At 36.8% G+C, this 18,786-nt stretch overlaps 1 protein-coding gene across 5 annotated transcripts in view; it reads left to right on the forward strand.

Annotated features, from left to right (window-relative positions):
• Positions 1-18,786, forward strand: part of LOC131055371 (methionine aminopeptidase 1D, chloroplastic/mitochondrial) — a 195,909-nt gene that overhangs the window by 18,872 nt on the left and 158,251 nt on the right. For all 5 annotated transcript variants that reach the window (XR_009108338.2, XR_009108337.2, XM_057989822.2 and 2 more), the window contains exon 2: positions 2,886-2,959. Coding sequence is in view for 3 of the 5 variants with exons in the window: in XM_057989822.2 (XP_057845805.1) it covers positions 2,953-2,959 (7 nt within the window). In the remaining 2 variants the exon portion in view is untranslated. The remainder of the gene's footprint in view (positions 1-2,885; positions 2,960-18,786) is intronic.

The raw sequence follows: 18,786 nt of genomic DNA on the forward strand, positions 1-18,786 counted from the left end.
ACCTTCAAACTGACTTGACTTTGTCTTAGACTCAATCCTAGATCCATTTCCTTCCATATCCTTGCAAACTTGCTCAACCACTCTTTGACTTAGGCGAGATATTGAGTCTTTGGTGAATTTTCGCTCTGGACCCTTTGGAAGGGTCAGAAGCGAAAATTGAAATTTGCTTTGGACCCTTTGGAAGGGTCAGGAGCGAATTTTGACATTTTAGCCTCTTCGTCAGGATTATTTTATGGAATATAACATTTAAGTATAAGTGATTATACTTTAAGTTATATTCCATATATACTTCCAGGATGTTTGAGAGTGGTTTCGAACCTCTAGGAGTTATATCGCAAAATCTAGTTTTTGGAGGATTCTTCAGTTTTCCAGACTTAATCAAATTTCAGGATCAGGACATTCCAGACAGCCAAATTTCAGGATCAGGACATTCTAGACTTAGCCAAATTTCAGGGTATTTGAAGATCAGGATGACATTCCAGACTTCATCACTCACCAACTCGACCTAACTCAGACCTTCAAGGATGATACTCACTCACCAAGCAAGACACAATTAGCAACAAGAGCAAAACCAGGCCCTAAGGAAGACTCTCAAAGAAACCCTAATTCTGGGGCCCCAAAGACTCACCTCGGCTCAAGCAAAGCCTGCCATCCTAGTGATCCCCCTGGCGACACTCGGAAAGAAAAGGCTAACAGACAAAACTCTAAAACCCAGAAAGCAAAACCCCACAAAGCAAAAAAAGTAGGGGTCCCCATTTGCAATGGGGTGATGTGTGAATACGTCACAACAGTCCTTGAGAATCAATCCTTGGAAAATTTCTTCACTCCATCTCTCACTTAGGAAAATTCATTCCGTCCTTTCATTTCAACCTTTCCTTGACAACATCTTAGATTGTTTCATTCTTTCCACATCTAAGTGTTGGAATTCCAAACTCGACATTCATCCATTCCTGACATGAACATCCCCCTAGCAAGGACGAAATCTACACTTACTTCATGGATAGTATGCATTTACTCCAGATGGACAAGACATCACTCTTCCCTAAGAGCTGGGAGACTAAAACTATTGCCAAGCTTTGCAAAACTAAGAAAACAACCTATGCTAAGAAGCGAAAAAAAAGAGGTATCCCATTTGCAATGGGGCATGTATGTTTGCAACACTACACACCTGTATTCTGTAAATTCAAACTTCCCATTTAGCCAAAAAGCTTTCTTAAAGGTGATGAAAAGTAGTGAACATTGCTATACTTAGATAACAAGAACCCTTAAATGTGGACAAAGCTTGCTAAAATTACTGATATATGTAGTATTGATGAAAATTTGCTAAAACTTGGTAGTTTCCCTTTAAGAGAATTTGGAGAAGAAAGATGGTCATTGAAATCAGGGACTATGAGTGATGACCACTGTTTCTTAATAATTGAATTCCATTATTTTCTTTGCCAATAGTGTTTTAAAGTTATTCTTCTCTGTCCTTGCAAAAATATAGAAGAAAGATGGCAAAGTTAGACAAGACAAAGCATCGGAGCATAACTTTTGACTCGATAGAAAGAGAAGATTTAGCTTGAAATTGAACATGATACAAATATTTTTGTATACATATAACATTCATCAGCTAACCCAATGGGTTTCCCCTAGTGGAAAACCCCTTGGAGGTGAAACTTTGAACACCAACCGAAGTGTCTAGTATGAGAGAGTGGATTCTTGCATGGTTTGAATGTGGTGAGAGCATCCTGCCCCATAAACAAGTGCCAACATGTTCATCCTCTCATACCCTCTTATGAGATATGCTAATCTCTCTTATGCTAAAATAAAATTGCTTATGAGATAATTTTGCTATGAAAAATTGTGCACTCATATATATGAGGTTCTTCCAATCTTATTACTGTCTGATGTCTAATTTATAATTGGAAGTGGAACAGCCATTTATTTTTTAACATTTTTATGATGCTAAAATTGCTTTGTAATGTTCATACTAGTACTTTTTGTTGCACTTCTCCCCATGTCTAGGTATTGCTGCTAAAGGGTTTTCTTTTAAATTTTTCTCTTCTATAAGAATATATTTTATCATTATGTTATGAAACTAATTTTTCATTTTTAGGACTTATTTCCTTAATAGGGAATATGGGAGTTACATTAAGAGTGACTGCTTTGTACGCTTAAAAGTTAATACACTCCCCTTAAGGGAATATTTGAATTGTAACTCCTTCATGTGTCGAACATACATAGGATGTTGGCACTTAGCATGAGGGAGTTATTCGGTAATTCCTTCATTATTCATTCTGTAAATAAATTTCAATAGGTCTCCCTTAACCTATTTTTTCTTCTTTCCCCTACTCTCTCTTGATGTTTCTCTCCTCTTGAAGTTTTGATGTATATTGTGAGATTATTGTAAATGCCTTGAAAAATTTTAATACATGTTCATTTTTCTTTCATCAAGTGGTTTCCCTCTTCACAACTTGACGTCTTGACATTTTTCTGTTCTGTTTTTTAAGAAACACATGATTTATTTAATAATTTTACTTGCAGTTCAATGTTTTAGTAGTTGATCATGAAATCTTTATGGAAAGACAATTCTTTTTTTTTTGGTGTCAATTAAGAATGGTACAAGGCCTTATTGATTGCACAGATAAATGAACTATGGGACATTCAAAGATGGAAGAATACAGTCATAGCTTCAAAAACATTAGAGGGTAGAGGGTCTCTTTGGATATAATTTAATAATCAGATCAAGCACTACATATTAAATGGCACTTCCTCAATATTAAATGGCGTTTCCTCACTTTCGAACTTCAAGTTTTACATCAGTTTTTATTTCTAGTTTTTATGTTAGGGTAACTTTTTTCATGCAAAACTGAATGCTTGCCAAATTTGTTGAGCTTGTGCAGGAATACGATGTTTGAACAAAAATAGATGATCTCTAGTAATATTGTTGCTTTCTGAAGTTAGTCATTAATGAAAGGTTTGTATTGAAATCCTATCTTTATTATTGTTTTCACGATGTTCATGACTGGATTAATTTAAAATATTGATGGTATTTAACTTGATTACAGTTAGCAATGTGATATAACAATATATTTTTATATGCTACATTAGAAATCTCATTTGGGCATTTCCCATTGATCTTTTTAACTTAAAAACTACTGTTATCTGTTCCTTTGATGTTATACGATGTAACATGTTGGTTTCTTTCAATGACATAATCAAAGGCTATTATTAGCCAAAGTTGGGGTGGGCTCAACTTTGGCCATATTCTTGCATAAATTGGTAAGTTGGTCGCACAAAATGTCCAAAGATTATGATTGTGATCTCTTATCAGGCTTACAAATCTCTCTATCCAAGTTGACTTTAGTATCCCACTTGACACTTGGTATTAGGGGGCATAGTGTTAAGACTCGGACTTGGCATAGACCTAGCAAGCCTTTTTTTTGCCTCAGACTCAGATTCATTGCCAAAATCTGGTGCAAACTCAGCAAATTGAAAAATAATGAATTTAAAGGGAAAAACTAATTATCTTGCATCATATCTTAAAATAACTTTAAATACACACATAAACCAATCAATTAGATCTACTATAGAAATGTCTAGACAACAAAATAAGTAAAAAATGGCACAAGCTTCATAATTGAACTCCAATACAAAAGAAAATTTATTATGATACATGTAAAATTGTATATTGCACATAAAATTCAAAAAATGGATTTAGAAATCCATGCACCTGGTACAAGTAAAAATATACATAGAAAAATCAAACTAAGGTTGAGAGGAGTCAATCCTTCCAACATTAACTCCAAGTTGTTGGACTCTACACTTAAAGAAGCAGCTGCAGCCATTCCATGTGAAAAAGAGGTAGCATCAGTCTCTCAAAAAACTTTGGCTTTAGTTGCATGGGCTCAAATATTACGGAAACATAATTGGTAAAAAATATGTTGTATTAACAAATGAGCAAATACGCTCAGTATAAAGAATTACACAATGTACATAAAAGCAAGTTTCTAAAAAAAAACTACGAATAAGATCAAAAAGATCTTATTAGAAATATTTACATAATATTACATAATTGAGCATTAAATAAATAATAAAGTATTATTCTAATACCCTCCCTTAATGCTCAATCTATCAACTACACCAATAGACCCCCTGAATTTTACAAACTTATCTGGACTGAGGGGCTTGGTAAGAATATCTGCTGGCTGCTCCGCTGTAGGAACATACAACAACTGGATGGATGTCTTCAACCAATTGTCGAATGTAATGACAATGAAGCTCTACATGTTTGGTTTGTTCATGGAAGACTGGATTCTTGGCAAGTTTGAGAAATCCCTGATTGTCAGAGAACAAGGGAGTCGGACCTGCTTGAGATATTTGCGTATCCGCAAGCATCTAGCGAAGCCAAACTGCCTCACAAGCTGCCTTAATTGCTCCCCGATATTCTGCTTCCATCAAGGAGAGAGCCACTGCCTGCTGCTTCTTACTAGTCCAAGTGACTGCACCGGATCCCAAACTGAACACATATCCAGAGGATGACCTCCTGTCATCAACCGAACCTGACCAATCTGAATCTGTGAACCCACTGAGTCTAGGATCATGACTCCTAGTGTAAAGAAGTCCATAATCAGAGGTGCCTTTCACATAATGCAACACACGCTTCGTTGCTACCCAATGATCAGCCTTAGGGGCTGTCATGAAGCGTGAAATGTAGCTCACTGCAAAATTGAGGTCAGGTCTAGTAGCAGTAAGATAGATGAGACTGCCCACTAGTTGCCTGAATTGTGTTTCATCTACAAGAGGAGAATCAGACTTGGCTGACAACTTCAAGACAGTCTCCATAGGTGTGTAAGCAGGTTTGCAATCTTGCATTCGAATCCTGTCAAGCAAGTTCCTGGCATACTTAGACTGAGAAATAAAAATGCTACCATCAGTCTGCCAAACCTCAACACCCAAACAATAATGGAGAAGCCCCAAATCTGTCATATCAAAATCCTTGCAAAAAGCCTATTTGATTTCTGCAATAAAATGTGCTGAACTACCAGTAATGATCAAGTCATCCACATAGACAACAATAAAGAGAATATCATCACCAGAGTGTTTGATATATAGATTACTGTCAGAAGGGCAACGCTGAAAACCATGAGCAACCAAGTACTGATCAATCTTAATGTACCACGCTCCAAGAGCCTGTTTAAGTCCACAGAGTGCTGTAACGAGTGTACATAATTGATGTTCTTTGCCGGCAACCTTGAAACCAGGAGGTTGTGTCATGTAGACTTCTTCGTGCAATTCACCGTTGACAAAGGCACTCTTAACATCCATTTGATGGACTTTCCATCCAAATTGAGCTGCAATAGCGAGAAGAAGACGAATGGTACTCATCTTGGCAGTAGGAGCAAATGTCTCCTCATAATCAATGCCCTCCCACTGTGGGAATCCTCGTGCAACTAATCTGGCCTTGTATTTATCTAAGGTACCATTGGCATGATACTTGATCTTATAGACCCATTTGCAGCTAAGGGGTTTCTTCCGTGGAGGAAGATCAGAGAGAACCCAGGTTTTGTTCTTCAAAAGGCTTTGGTATTCAGCATCCATTGCTTGTTCCCACTCTGGAATCCCTTTTGCGTCAGTATAAGTTTGAGGCTCATAAATGCTATGATTGTTGGCCATGAGAGCAAAGTTAATTGTATTTTGCTGCTTGCCCTTATTTCTGGAAGATCTACCCTCAATGAGCTCATCAGGACGAAGATCACTGATGGTCTTAGCCCACCACTTAGGCCGGAGAGTAGATGTGCCAACATCAGATGGAGGAGGAATAACTCGAACTGGAGGTGGAACAGGATCTAGAATAGGTGGAAGATTAGCACCATTTGGAGGAAATTCAGGTAGTGCATCACCACATTCAGATTTTGCATCATCCCTCCCATCAGGTGAACCAAATGGAAGATGGACACCCAAATTAGAAGCCTTCAGGGGTTGATCCTCAGAATTCTGCTCAGATGAGGAAAACTAAAAGGGTCCTCGATCTTTCATCAAAGACAACATCACGATTGAAGATGAGACGATCAGTGTCTACATCAATCAGCCGGTAGGCCTTATGGTTGTCACTGTATCCTGTAAACATAAGCTTTTGACTCTTGGAATACAACTTAGAGCGCTTGGCATCTGGAATCCAAACATATGCTAAAGAGCCAAAAACTTTTAGGTGGCTGATCCTGGGTTTGTGACCAGTCCATGCTTCCTCAAGAGTCTTCCCTTTATCACCATGAGTAGGAGACCTATTAAGGAGATACACTGCAGTAAGCACTGCTTCTGCCCAAAATTTCTTAGGAACATTTTTGTGTTCCAACATAGACCTAGCCATTTCTGTAATGGTGCAATTACGACGTTCTACAACACCGTTCTGCTGAGGGGTGTATGGTGTGGTTAATTGACGTTTTATGCCATGTGTATCACAGAAAGTGGAGAAAGCAGTAGAACAAAACCCCCCCCATTATCAGACCTAAGAGTAATAATAGAACAACCAGACTCTTTTTCTACCAAGGCCTTAAATTTCTGAAATACAGGAAACACATATGATTTTTGTCTAAGAAAGTACACCCACATCTTACGACTGTAATCATCAACAAAAAGTAAGAAATACCTGCACCCAGTAACAAAAGGAGTATTCATGGGACCACATACATTAGCGTGGACCAACTGCAGTACCTTAGATGCTCGCCATGAGTCACCATCTTTGAACGGTGTCTTGTGCTACTTCCAAGCCTGACAAGCTCCACAAACTCGTTGATTCTGAGTTTGAATTTCAGGTAGGCCATGTACTAAGTCTTCCTGAACACGTTGAGCAAGATAGCGAATGTTCAGGTGACCATATCGTTGATGCCATAGACGGGTGATAGAGGATGATTTTGCTGTGAAGGCATGCTCAAGAGAATCACCTGTATCCACAAGTTTGTAAAGACCATGATCCTCAATACCAACAACAATAGTAGTGCGTGTCGCATGATCAACAATCGAACACTTATGTGCACTGAAGATGACATCAAGCTGAGGAGAATGCCACATAATTTGACTCATAGAGAGAAGGTTCAGTTCCATTCCAGGAACGTAGTACACATTGAGGAATATGAGATTCCTCCCACCAGATTGTATCTGAACGTTGCCCTTGCCAACAACTGTATACTCCTCACCTTCTCCAAAAATAAATGAATCAGTATAGGGAGTGAATTCTGTAAACCAATCACACTTGTGAGTGAAATGCTGAGAAGCACCAGAATCAATATACCAAGCAGAAGATTTCACATGGTCTGCAGGTCTTTTAGCCATGAAGGTGTAAAAGGCAGATTCTTTTTGCTCTTTGTGCTCAGCGACATTGGCTTTAGGTTGAGACCCACCCTGCTTCTACTGTTCAAAAGCTATCCGATTGCGACAATTTTTAATCAAATGGCCATATTTGTGACAATAATTGCATTGAACCTTTTTTTTTGAGCCTTCTTGTGACTGACTAGAGCCCTTCTGCTGAGATGAATGGGAGAATTGAGATTTGCCTTTATCCTTGTGAAAGGATTTGGCTGCAAATGCTTGCTCAGAGGAGGATGAAGTGGCATCGCTACCAAACTGTTGTTTCCAGCGATCCTGCTGCAGAAGTTTGGTGCACAACTTTGGAAATTTCAGATTAACATTTGTAGACGTAATGTTGAGAGTCTCTATGAAGTGCTCGTAGGATTTTGGTAGGCTTTTGAGGGTTTTGACTACCATATCCTCTTCCTCCATTTTCCGACCAATAGCTTCAAGCTGATCTCGAATATCCTTAATCTTCGTTAGATGCTCCTGTAAGGACATGCGTTCATCCATCGTGATGGACAACAATTGGTTCTTCAAGAAGAACGCTCAACTTTTGTCGGATGTCTCATGCAACTCTTTCAGATGCTTCCAAATTTTTGAGGCTGACTGGCCAGAAGGAATCTGAGGTAGCTGGTCATCTATGACAGAGAGCTTGAGAAGCATCACAACTTCCCTATTGTGGTCATCAAATTTGTCTTGATCGGCTCCGGCTGTAGAAGGACGAGATTCTTTTCCCAAGACAAGATCATCTAGGCGGCGATATTCGAAGATTGTCAGCATACGCTACTTTCAGGTGTTATAATTTTTGCCGTTGAATCGTTGATTGCCTTCCAACATCAAGTTGGTCAATGACACCATTTTGCACGTTTCCCAATGCACAAAAAACAAAAATCAAAGAAGAGGCGATAGCAGGGAATACAAATCACAATGCAAAAAACAGAGGCAGATACAGGTACAGACTTCAAAAAATAGATGAAGTACGTCTGACACGGATTTCAAGAAAATTTTCTGGCTGACCCAAAAAAATTCAAAGATAATCCAGAAATCTGTGCAAAAAACCCAAAAAGAATTTGAAATCAGAATTGAAATTCGTTGGCACAAAATTCGAGGCACGAAAAACGATGCACCCACAAAATTATAAAAATAACCCAGTTGAGCTCTCGAAAAACCCACCAAGAATCTGTAATTGAAAAAATATTCCAACTTGAAACAAGGGTATAAACCCTAGCCGAAAAACTGCAGAACCTTAGGTTACTAGAAAATTCCCGCTAGAAAATTCCGACGTGCAGAATATCGTGTTGCACGTGAGCCGAAGGGTGTCGGGGGTTGAAAACACCAAAAAACGCGAAAAAAAATCGCGTCAGACAAAAAACGCGGGTTGTTGAAGATCGTGACTAGAGGAAAGGCCGTCATGCAGAGTTCTGAAGACACGAAATTGTGTCTCGTTGCAGCAGGCAGGTTGCGAAATACAAGAGTAAAGACTGCGGGAAGAGGGAAAAAAGAACACAATTCGTCACAACACAGCAGATCGTGTAGATAAAGAAGAATATCGCGATTTTTCAAACACCCTCAATATTCCTTTCGAAAAATTTCCACATAGATAAAAACTGATTTCAAGAAATCTAAAAGAAATTCTTTCGAAATTCTTTACTGGAAACAAATCCCCCAGAAAATTTAAAAATCCCGCTCTGATACCATATTACGGAAACGTAATTGGTAAAAAGTAATTGTTGTATTAACAAATGAGCAAATACGCTCAATATAAAGAATTACACAATGTACACAAAAACAAGTTTCTAAAAAGAAACTGCGAATAAGATCAGAAAGATCTTATTAGAAATATTTACATAATATTACATAATTGAGCATTAAATAAATAATAAAGGATTATTCTAATATCAAACCTGCTCCCCCATTGCTACAAGCTCCTTTTTATGATTATCCTAATCAACCCATGTATGATTCTTCTTTGAAAATATAGGGGTCATTGTCAATGATCCAATCAGATGTGGGATCACATTTTGCCAACTGCATAGATGGTAATTCTTCCTCTATGATTAAAATTTTCTTGTGGTGGAGGCATAAGTTGTAAATGCACAAGTTCAAAGTCAGTCAAATTTATGCATTGACAATTGCTTACAAATTTTTGGAGTGTATGTGCTCAAACATACTCCAATTGTGCTTACAACCCAAAGCAGTATATGGTTGGCTCAATACTTCGATGGAAATTCTTTTTGAAGATTAGGTATTTACTACCAAAATTGTCCCAACATGTGTTTGTAAGGTCAAAATTAAAATGTATGAATTGATCCTCTTCATTCATCTCTTTAATATACTCAATTTTGAACTCAATCCTAATAGAATCCTAACATCATCCTTTAGAAAGAGGTTGTAGTTAATGAAAGAAAATTTCCATCACCAGCTCTTGACTTATTAGATCCACAACTGATATTAGTGGGGCACCTTGGCATTTTGAATACTTAGTGATCATCTTTATCAATTGAGCCTTCATTTGAGAAACCCTTGTGTTGATGTGTTTTTTAGGACACCTCAAACATAGAATAAAATACTAAGTATTCTATCCTCACTTGAACAAGGAAACCTCGAATGCTAAGCTTCGTGATCAAACAAGGCAACCCCAAGGTTTACAATGGGAATGATCGACTTTATATTATGGATAGACTCAATGTATGTGATGTGATATACTGGTTAACACAAAGGGACTTGCACAATCGTTCTAGGATTTTATCAATTCCTTCTCCTCAAAATGACTTATGATTTTGCAATAAGGCACTCTAACTAAATCTATGAAAGTTGTTTGAAATAAAATGCAAAAGGGATAAGTTTAGGATTCTAGTCTATCTCTAACAATGCAAGAAACTATTGATGACTTAGTGAAACCAAACCAAGCTTTGCTTTGCCATGAGAAACAACTACACAAAGATGATGCAATCTTCGAAGGAAATGTAAATGATTTTCGAAACTCTCAATGGAGTTCATACTAACCATGCATTGCAACTTGCAATCAACAAACCACAAATGGAGATGACCATGTAGGTTTGACCATTAATCAACAATAATATCTCCCATTCAACTAACAATTTGATGTAAACAAATCTTAATCTAACTTGAGAAATAGGAAACCATGTTTAACACCCAAAACAACACATAGGCTCACCAAGCTTCAATGAGTTTGTATTTATTCTGGCAATATCTCGGCAACAATTCAACAAAAGTATCTTGCCACAAATGTAATGAGCAAGCCTTATATAGATATCCTTATTACAAATGAAGGGCCTAGATTGATTATAAATCAACAACCAAGATAATTCAAAGCAAATCTAATCAGGGTTAGTTACAACTACTACCTAATCCCCTAACTTTTATTTAATACCAACCAATGAAAAGTAAAACATCCTCCTTCTTGGCACAAAATGCGAGGAGAAAGAGAAAATAGAAAAACTCCATGCCACGTAAGACTATAACAAACTATCATCTAGGACGATGTGTCCCTTATCCCTTCCTGAACAACAAATGCAATGAATTTGGACATGATGATATCAAGCTCTTCCATTGTGTACTTGGCGCAGCTTCCACCTTATACTCCATGAGTGCCAAGTAAGCTATGCATGTGGCAAATGGCCTTTCCCATTCCGCTCCTTGATCATGAACACCATTCATGAAAATTATGAATGAGTAAGCATCCTCAAAATGATTTTTTGAAATAGAACCTGTTGCTTTGAAGAAGATAGATTTCATTTTATCCTTCTATTGATTCACTTCCATATCCTTCTCATCAATCAGTTCTCTTCCAAGCACGACCTCTATTGCAATAAGAATTCTGTCATGAATTCCCTTGATCATGGTGCCTAACTGATTGCAATCCTCTTTCACCCTCTCAAAAGTTTCCATTCTTGTCATCAATGCATAGTACCATCAGTGAAAGTCACAAGCTTGATTTACCTTCATCACATATCCATCCACCAAAGTTTGCTTAGGGATATCCATCAAGACATGCAAACATGGAATAATTTTCTCCTTGACAACCTGGAACTCATCACATAATGTAAGTATAATCCGAATCCTATCATGAATGAATGTAACTCTACCGTATGCTTGTACCAACTCCTCAATGAATACATTTGCTTTATTATCATGTCCCCTTTTAGATTTGCCCTAGATGAAACCCTACAATCACAATTATCATAAATCAGGGTTAGGGAAATGACTTACAAGTAGTTATTTCCTCATTATGCTCCTAAATATAAATCCTACAACCATCACACAGAAAACACGAGAGCATACATGCATACATATAAACTAATGATATTGTTAGAGCTAGCTAAAGTATATAAATATGTCTCCTATAGTATATAAGTATATCTCCTATATTACTATTACTATCAAACATATTTTGAGCATAGAGATAGGGACATGATAGATTTGACCAAGCCCACCCATACTAAGCCCAAGAGCAGATCTTTGGCCCTCTTGGTTGGTGGTAGGACTTAGACATCCACCTGAGATATCCTGCTTAGTAGGGTGCTTGTCTTGCTTCCCTATCCATGCCTCATCTCTTATAGTTAATAGCTCATTATGGTAGGAATGGTATGGAGATCGTAGTGGGGTTCTCAGCTTGTCCAATCTTAAGCCCAAGAGCGGCACTTTGACCCTCTGGCCTCGGTTGCAGGACTTTGATATCCACCCAAGGTATCCTACTTACATGGCAACCTCATACCCTCTTATCTACCTCTCCCCCTTTCATCCCCAATGAGGTTCAACATTTGCTTGCCTCTAAAATATATTAAAGATGATTGTTCTCTAATACATACCAAGCTCTAACATTGTCATAAATGCTGTGATTAATAATGGTGCTGAGATTCTGTAATGTCCCCTACTAGGTTTAGACCTGTTATAACCATAATTAATCTATTTCTATGTACTTAGGACTTGTACTAACTTGATTAAGAGACAAGTCTATCTTAATGTGAATCAAATCTATGATATTCTCTCTTTCCTTTGTCTATCAAGTACTTGCTAATTTACCATACTAGATAATTTATCTTATTCTGATTCATTATAAAACATTTACATATTTATTAATAACTAGTTATATGAATTATTTTTGCATTACTGCAGAACAGTTTCTAAAAGATATTATAATAATAATAATTATTTTATTAATATCCATATTTATAACCAGTGTATTAATATCTATATTTATATTATTATTAAATTCTGCATATGATCATTATCGGGCTTCCAATCTTACTCATCATATTGAGTGCAGCACCGTGCATGCCCCCAAGAAGGGAACACTGCCATTAACTTAATGACAGTTCTGATCTGATCTGGACAATCTCGCTGACAATTATTTTATAGATAAATCTATTATCCTTTTCAGACTTGAATAGAAATAAATAAAGGAATCAAATTATATTATCAAATATTTATGCATCTTCTAATTACCAAATATATATAAATCAATAATACCATCACTACCTAAAAAGCAATAATTATATTTAGTGGGGGTAAGGGCAGACAGATCTGACCATGCGTCAGATCTGGTCTGCCATTATATAAGAAATTAAAAATGACTGTCATATGTGTTGCAGTCTATATTAATATTACTGCTAATATTCTGCATTCAAACCTTCTTGGCCTTTCTTTTTTTAAGCATACGTGTTCAGCCTCCTTTTATATTCGCAACTCGCAAGGGTCATGTCCTTTTGAAGTAGTCTTCCCTTGAGGAGACACGTCTTATATTAATGGCTTAATTGCTCTTCAATGATTAGTTTATTATATAACCTGTATAATCGCTGCCTATCGTGCTTGATGTCAGTAACAATTCCCTTCATACTATCGACGTAGACCAAGTAAGGATCATAGTGTTGCTTGGCATAGCCTGTGTTTATCGGAATTCTTATAGTAATCTACAGTGATCGATTCTTGGTGCTTTTCGTTGATGATTTCATTATATCATAGACTCTCTTCACGATGTATTGCTGAATGTAGGATTGTCTTGTCTGTTACCCAAAGTCGTAGTGCTCGAATAAGCAGATCAAATTAGATATAACACCCAAGGCAAATATATAAATTGTGTTTATAATTAAGAATATTTATATTCTGTTTATAATATATAAATATAATGTTAATTTATGTTTATTTGAATAATTTCAGAATATTATCGTTAATGAATATTAATTAAATAATAATATTAAATATTAAATAAATAAGTATTTAATAATTGTAATTAATCTTTCATTAATAAATTCTATATTTATTAATAATAATTATTTCATTTAGGTTTTATATATATATAATGATCATGGGAGGGACATGACAGATTCTATTCATACAAAATAATATGATATTAATAATGCAAAGACATTAACACTTTATGATTGTTATTTCTAATAGGTTATGGCTGAATGTAATGTCCCCACTTTGAAATAGGATTTAATAATATAATAATAGTAAAATTAAAATACAAAAGAATAAAAATAACATTTAAATTAAAATATAAAATTAAATATAATTTAGAATTTAACTAAGTTAATGAATGTCAAAAGGCATAAAATGAAAACTTGTGACTCCCTCGAACATGAGAGATAAAAGGGAGAAGAGAACCTCATTTGAGAGGGGAGATGGAGGAGAAAAAGAAAGAAGGGAGCATGCAAATCAAGGAAGAGTCAATGGAAGAAGGAAGGAACGGGAAGTAAATAAGGAAGTGACTCTTCCAAAGGAGGGCAAAAATTATGAAAGGTTGTGACTCTTCCGAAGGGTGGTGGTTGCGAAAGGTTGAGACCCTTTCGAAGGGTGGTGATTGTGACTTTTTCGAAGGGTGGTAATTGCGAAAGGTTGTGACCCTTTCAAAGGATGGTGATTGTGAAAGGTTGTGACTATTTTGAAGTGTGGTGACTGTGAGAGGTTGTGACTCTTTCAAAGGGAAGGCATGTTGAAGGGGTGTGACTTCTCCTTCACAATGGAATATATAAAAGGAAGGTGGTCTCATTTGAGGAGGGGAGAAAGAGAGAACAATTGGGAAATAATATATTATTTTAAAAGCTAGCAATGAAGGGTGTTGACCCAATTCTAATGAAGGGTGGTGACTCAAGTCTTATGGAAGGTGGTGACCCTTTTACCAATGAAGTATAAAAGAGATCATTCCAATTATTCAATTATCACTTATCAATCATCATTCCAATCATTCAAATCAAGCAACAATCAAGCAGCAAATCATCCTATCAAATCAGCATACATTCAATAATCATTCACCAATATATCAAACCAGCCTTCATTACATTATCACTCACCAATACCTCAAATCATACTATCAAAGGAATTAATTTAAAAAATCAATTATTCATCAATCATTCAACCATTAGAGGATAGACTGGATAACTACAGCAATATTGACACCTAGTGGTGCAATTATATATTCTGTTTGGTGGTATGATCGACATACATAGTAATAATGTTTATATCTGCATTCTCCAGATTAATATACTGCTGCTTACAATTATTAAACATAGCATAATGTCACTATACATATACTTCTGCACATTAATGACAAGTTATGCTACTGTTAATATTATTTATACATGTTCTGGACATACTTCTGCATATTTATGACAAGTTATATGCTGCTGATAATATTTTTATACATGTTCTGAACATAGATCTGATTATGGGTATTCTGTAATAATCTGAATACTTCTCAGCCATGATGGAAGGTGAGGAGGTTATTAGTAGGGGGAATGGTGTTGGGGTCACCTCGAAGCATGTCACCATATGTATGACCGGGTCCACATGAGGCCAAAGGGGGGCGAAGGTGCTCTGCCTTTGGACTTAGGAGGGTTAGACTTAGGGCACCCTATTGGGGTAAATCCATATCCTCTCGACCATGGTGATAGGTGGAATCATATGAGTAGGAGAAGGTGGCTTTATCAAGGGGGAACGGCTGTAAAGACACCCTATCAAGTTACCCATCCTAGCTTGCTATGATTGGGGTTCCTTTAGTTAGTTAAGTAACCTTGTAATCAATTAGTAAGTTATGATCTATGATCTTAATCTCTACATTTACAGTTGTTTGTAATTGTAAATTGCCTTATGTTTCATCATAATCAGTCATTCTTTACTTTATGTATCATCATAGTTAGTTGTTTGTAATTATTATTCACTTATATAATATAATTTGTAGGTTACTTTCTAACTTGTTTGCAGGTTTTCTCTTTGAAGGAGATAAAGGTACTGCCTCTCTAACTCTCCTTATTGGCTGAGAATTATAATCTAGGGAAAACTGGGGCATTTTACCAAAGGGGACATTACACTGAAACCAATTTGTTAACCTATAGCCCTCACTAGATGTTTGATGCTATCAAAGTAATGGGAGAATGACATTCGACAATAATACTGTGATACTGAGGCTATATCATTTTAAGAGTATTTCTGTGAGGATGGTGATGTTCTTTGGAAAAAACATACACATTACTACTAGCATGAACATGATGCTGTTATAGAGTTGTAGTTGGGACTATCGCTGAGGTTTGTATAAGATAATACTAACGATGTCCCCTGGACATGATTAATGCTAATCCAAAATATGCTGTATGGAAATAACTGTAATGCTTCAAAAATACTGTCAAGCTAATAGAGTATTATATACATACCTGTTGCCTTCCCTTTTACTGACTAACTGCAGACTTATGCCTTCAAATTGTTGACTGAATGTCTCACCGATTGTTTGGTAAGATGCAGCTTTTCTTTGATCTTCAAGTGTTGTTGATTGATTCAATCATCAATCCCCTATTTTATTCCTTGGAGGTCAAACTTTATTTATATCCCCTCATCGAGCGAAGAGGCATGACTCCTCTTATGAGCAATGGTTTGCAAGAGGATTGTTATTTGCCTTCGTGTCTTTTGATCATGTTATCTCTATTGATTAGTCATCCTTGCTAATCGCTACCTCCATCCCTCATGAAATGTCCATGTTGGCTTAATAGATTTGTGATAGTTAACATTCCTTTATTAGTATCGATTCCTTAATATACTATTATCACTCTTAATGTTCCATATCACTGTTGTCTGATAAACCGTTGTCTTAGCAGTGTTTTGTCCTCTTAATCATTACTGACTAATCCCAAGTGGCGATACTTGGTATTTCAATTAGCTTTCTCGACTTAGTCTTTTACATCTTCTTACGTATTGCTTGGAATGTACACACTTGGCCGCCATCTGATTGTGAATCTTACGTAGGATTTGAAGATTTAAACTCTTAGTAACAGTTATTAATTATTGGCGCTTATTTTACTATCATATCTAGTTGTTTGTCGGTACTTGTTATCACATTGATTGATTCTAGTCTTCTCTTAATTCATCGATGCATTGCTGCCTTAACTATTAATCGATACTTAGCATCTTGTATACTTTTTTTAATTGAATTTGTTGAAGAGACCATATGATTACTCCGCATAACCACTGCTATTACAATTTTGAGTCTTTCTTTCAAATTCATCTCCATAGGAGACTTCCCGAATTTGAACAATCTCAGCTAACTGTGTTATGAGGACTGATTTTAGAATGGTTTGTTTAGGGATATCCATTGGTTCATTGTTTTGGCCTAGTATTCATGGTCGGGACATGACAGTCCACCCTTCCCGAAATTGCTTGTCCTCAAGCAATGGTATACTAATGGAGATATGAATTATACTAAGGAAGTGCAATTCGCCTCTCTTGTCTGTAATTTCAATTTAATTGTGGTTATCTCAATCGATGTTCTTTAAATTTATGATAAGTTTTCTCTCATTTGTCATCCTTAGAGAGGGGTAACAAGTATATATCATCAGTTTGGAAATCAATGTCATTCTGGCAGCATTTATATCAGCAAAGAACTGATTTGGTTGGTGATTTTGAGTGGACTCGGTGGATATGAATCTCTCGACTTGCTCTTGTCCTTGTGGACTTATATTGAACCATTTGTACCCAAAGGCTATTGTGACTGCTGAGAATTTGTATCTTGCCATGATTGGTTGTGGCTAAGAGATTTTATTTTGACAAGAAGAATGAGATGAAGATGGCGAGACCATATATGATATTCAGTATACTACTATACCCTTATTGACTATCATCCATTTGAGAGCAGAGTGTTGTGCCTTTAATGATATTCACTGACTTCCTAATAGTCTGTATCCTTTGGTGACACTTTGTAGAGGCTTTCTAGTAGAAAGTTTTATCACTACGGATGGTATTTCCTTTACTAAGAATCACATCTAGCAAATGGTGACAGACTTGAACAAGGCAAATGCATAGGTATGTGTGAAGAATACCTTAATGAACAAGTTATACACGTAAAGTATAGGGCATAACGTGTGAAACTTATATACAAGCTATAGCGTCCTAAAATTGCGACCCTTGCAATTTCGACCACATCTTAGGCCCTCACCTTTGCGACAACATCTTTTTACTTGACTAAGAACCCTCTCTGTTCTGTCATCCTGAGTCTCCTCCTATTATGCTGCCTCAAGACCTTGTCCAGGCCCCAAGATAGGGCAGGACAGGGGCGTGGCACCCCTATCCCCCCTCTTAGGGTGGCCCTAAGATGGGTCTGTCGGGCTCCTTAAGCTTAATTTTCTCTTCGGGGATTTCAATCTCTCTTTGCCGGCCTTCGATGGATGAAAATTAATCCTCTTAGGCATGTATAAAAGGAGATCCAATTCCCTCATTCGATATAGATGAAGTACATAATAGGTGAAATACATAAGCGAAGGGTTTCATCAAGCATTCAAGTCTTCAAGCATCCATCAAGTTCTCTTCTTCATTCATCCATAGGAGCAACATTACAACATTCATTTGCAAGCATGTGTGTGTGTTAGGGTTTTGTCATGTTACATGCCATTTCATACAACATTTGTGATTACATTCAAGAAGCAAATCAATCATCATCATCAATTGCAGATCTACAAGGTATACATTTCCTACATTTACATTTATGCATTTGCAATTACTTTCTTTCAAGGTTGATTCCTCAACCGAGGTTTGATTGAGGCAAACCCCTATCCACAACCCTTCTTCCCTTCTTTTTTGTGTGTAGGTTGCAGGTGTGCAGTTGTAATTGTAGGTTTGGACTCCATTTGCAGAGATGGAAAAATCCTTTTCGGTGCACGGATTTTTTGGAGGACTGTGTGCACTTTCAACACGGTCCCGATGACTTTTCTCCAAATTTGCAGGGCAGATCCGTATCAGTCTGAATATCTTAGATCCGAATTTACAGTGCGATCCCAAACCGGTAGCTCCTCATTTCATTCATTTTATCTCTCTTTTCTGCATAGTCAACAAGTCAACATATCTATTTTCAAAAGAGGGCAAATTATTTTCCAACCCTTGCAATCCACTTGGTATTCTTCTTTGTTCCCCTTGGATTTGGATCTAGTGGATTCAATCCCCTCTTTTGAA

Source organism: Cryptomeria japonica, chromosome 1, assembly GCF_030272615.1.
Source record: "Cryptomeria japonica chromosome 1, Sugi_1.0, whole genome shotgun sequence".
Classification (NCBI taxonomy): Eukaryota; Viridiplantae; Streptophyta; class Pinopsida; order Cupressales; family Cupressaceae; genus Cryptomeria; species Cryptomeria japonica.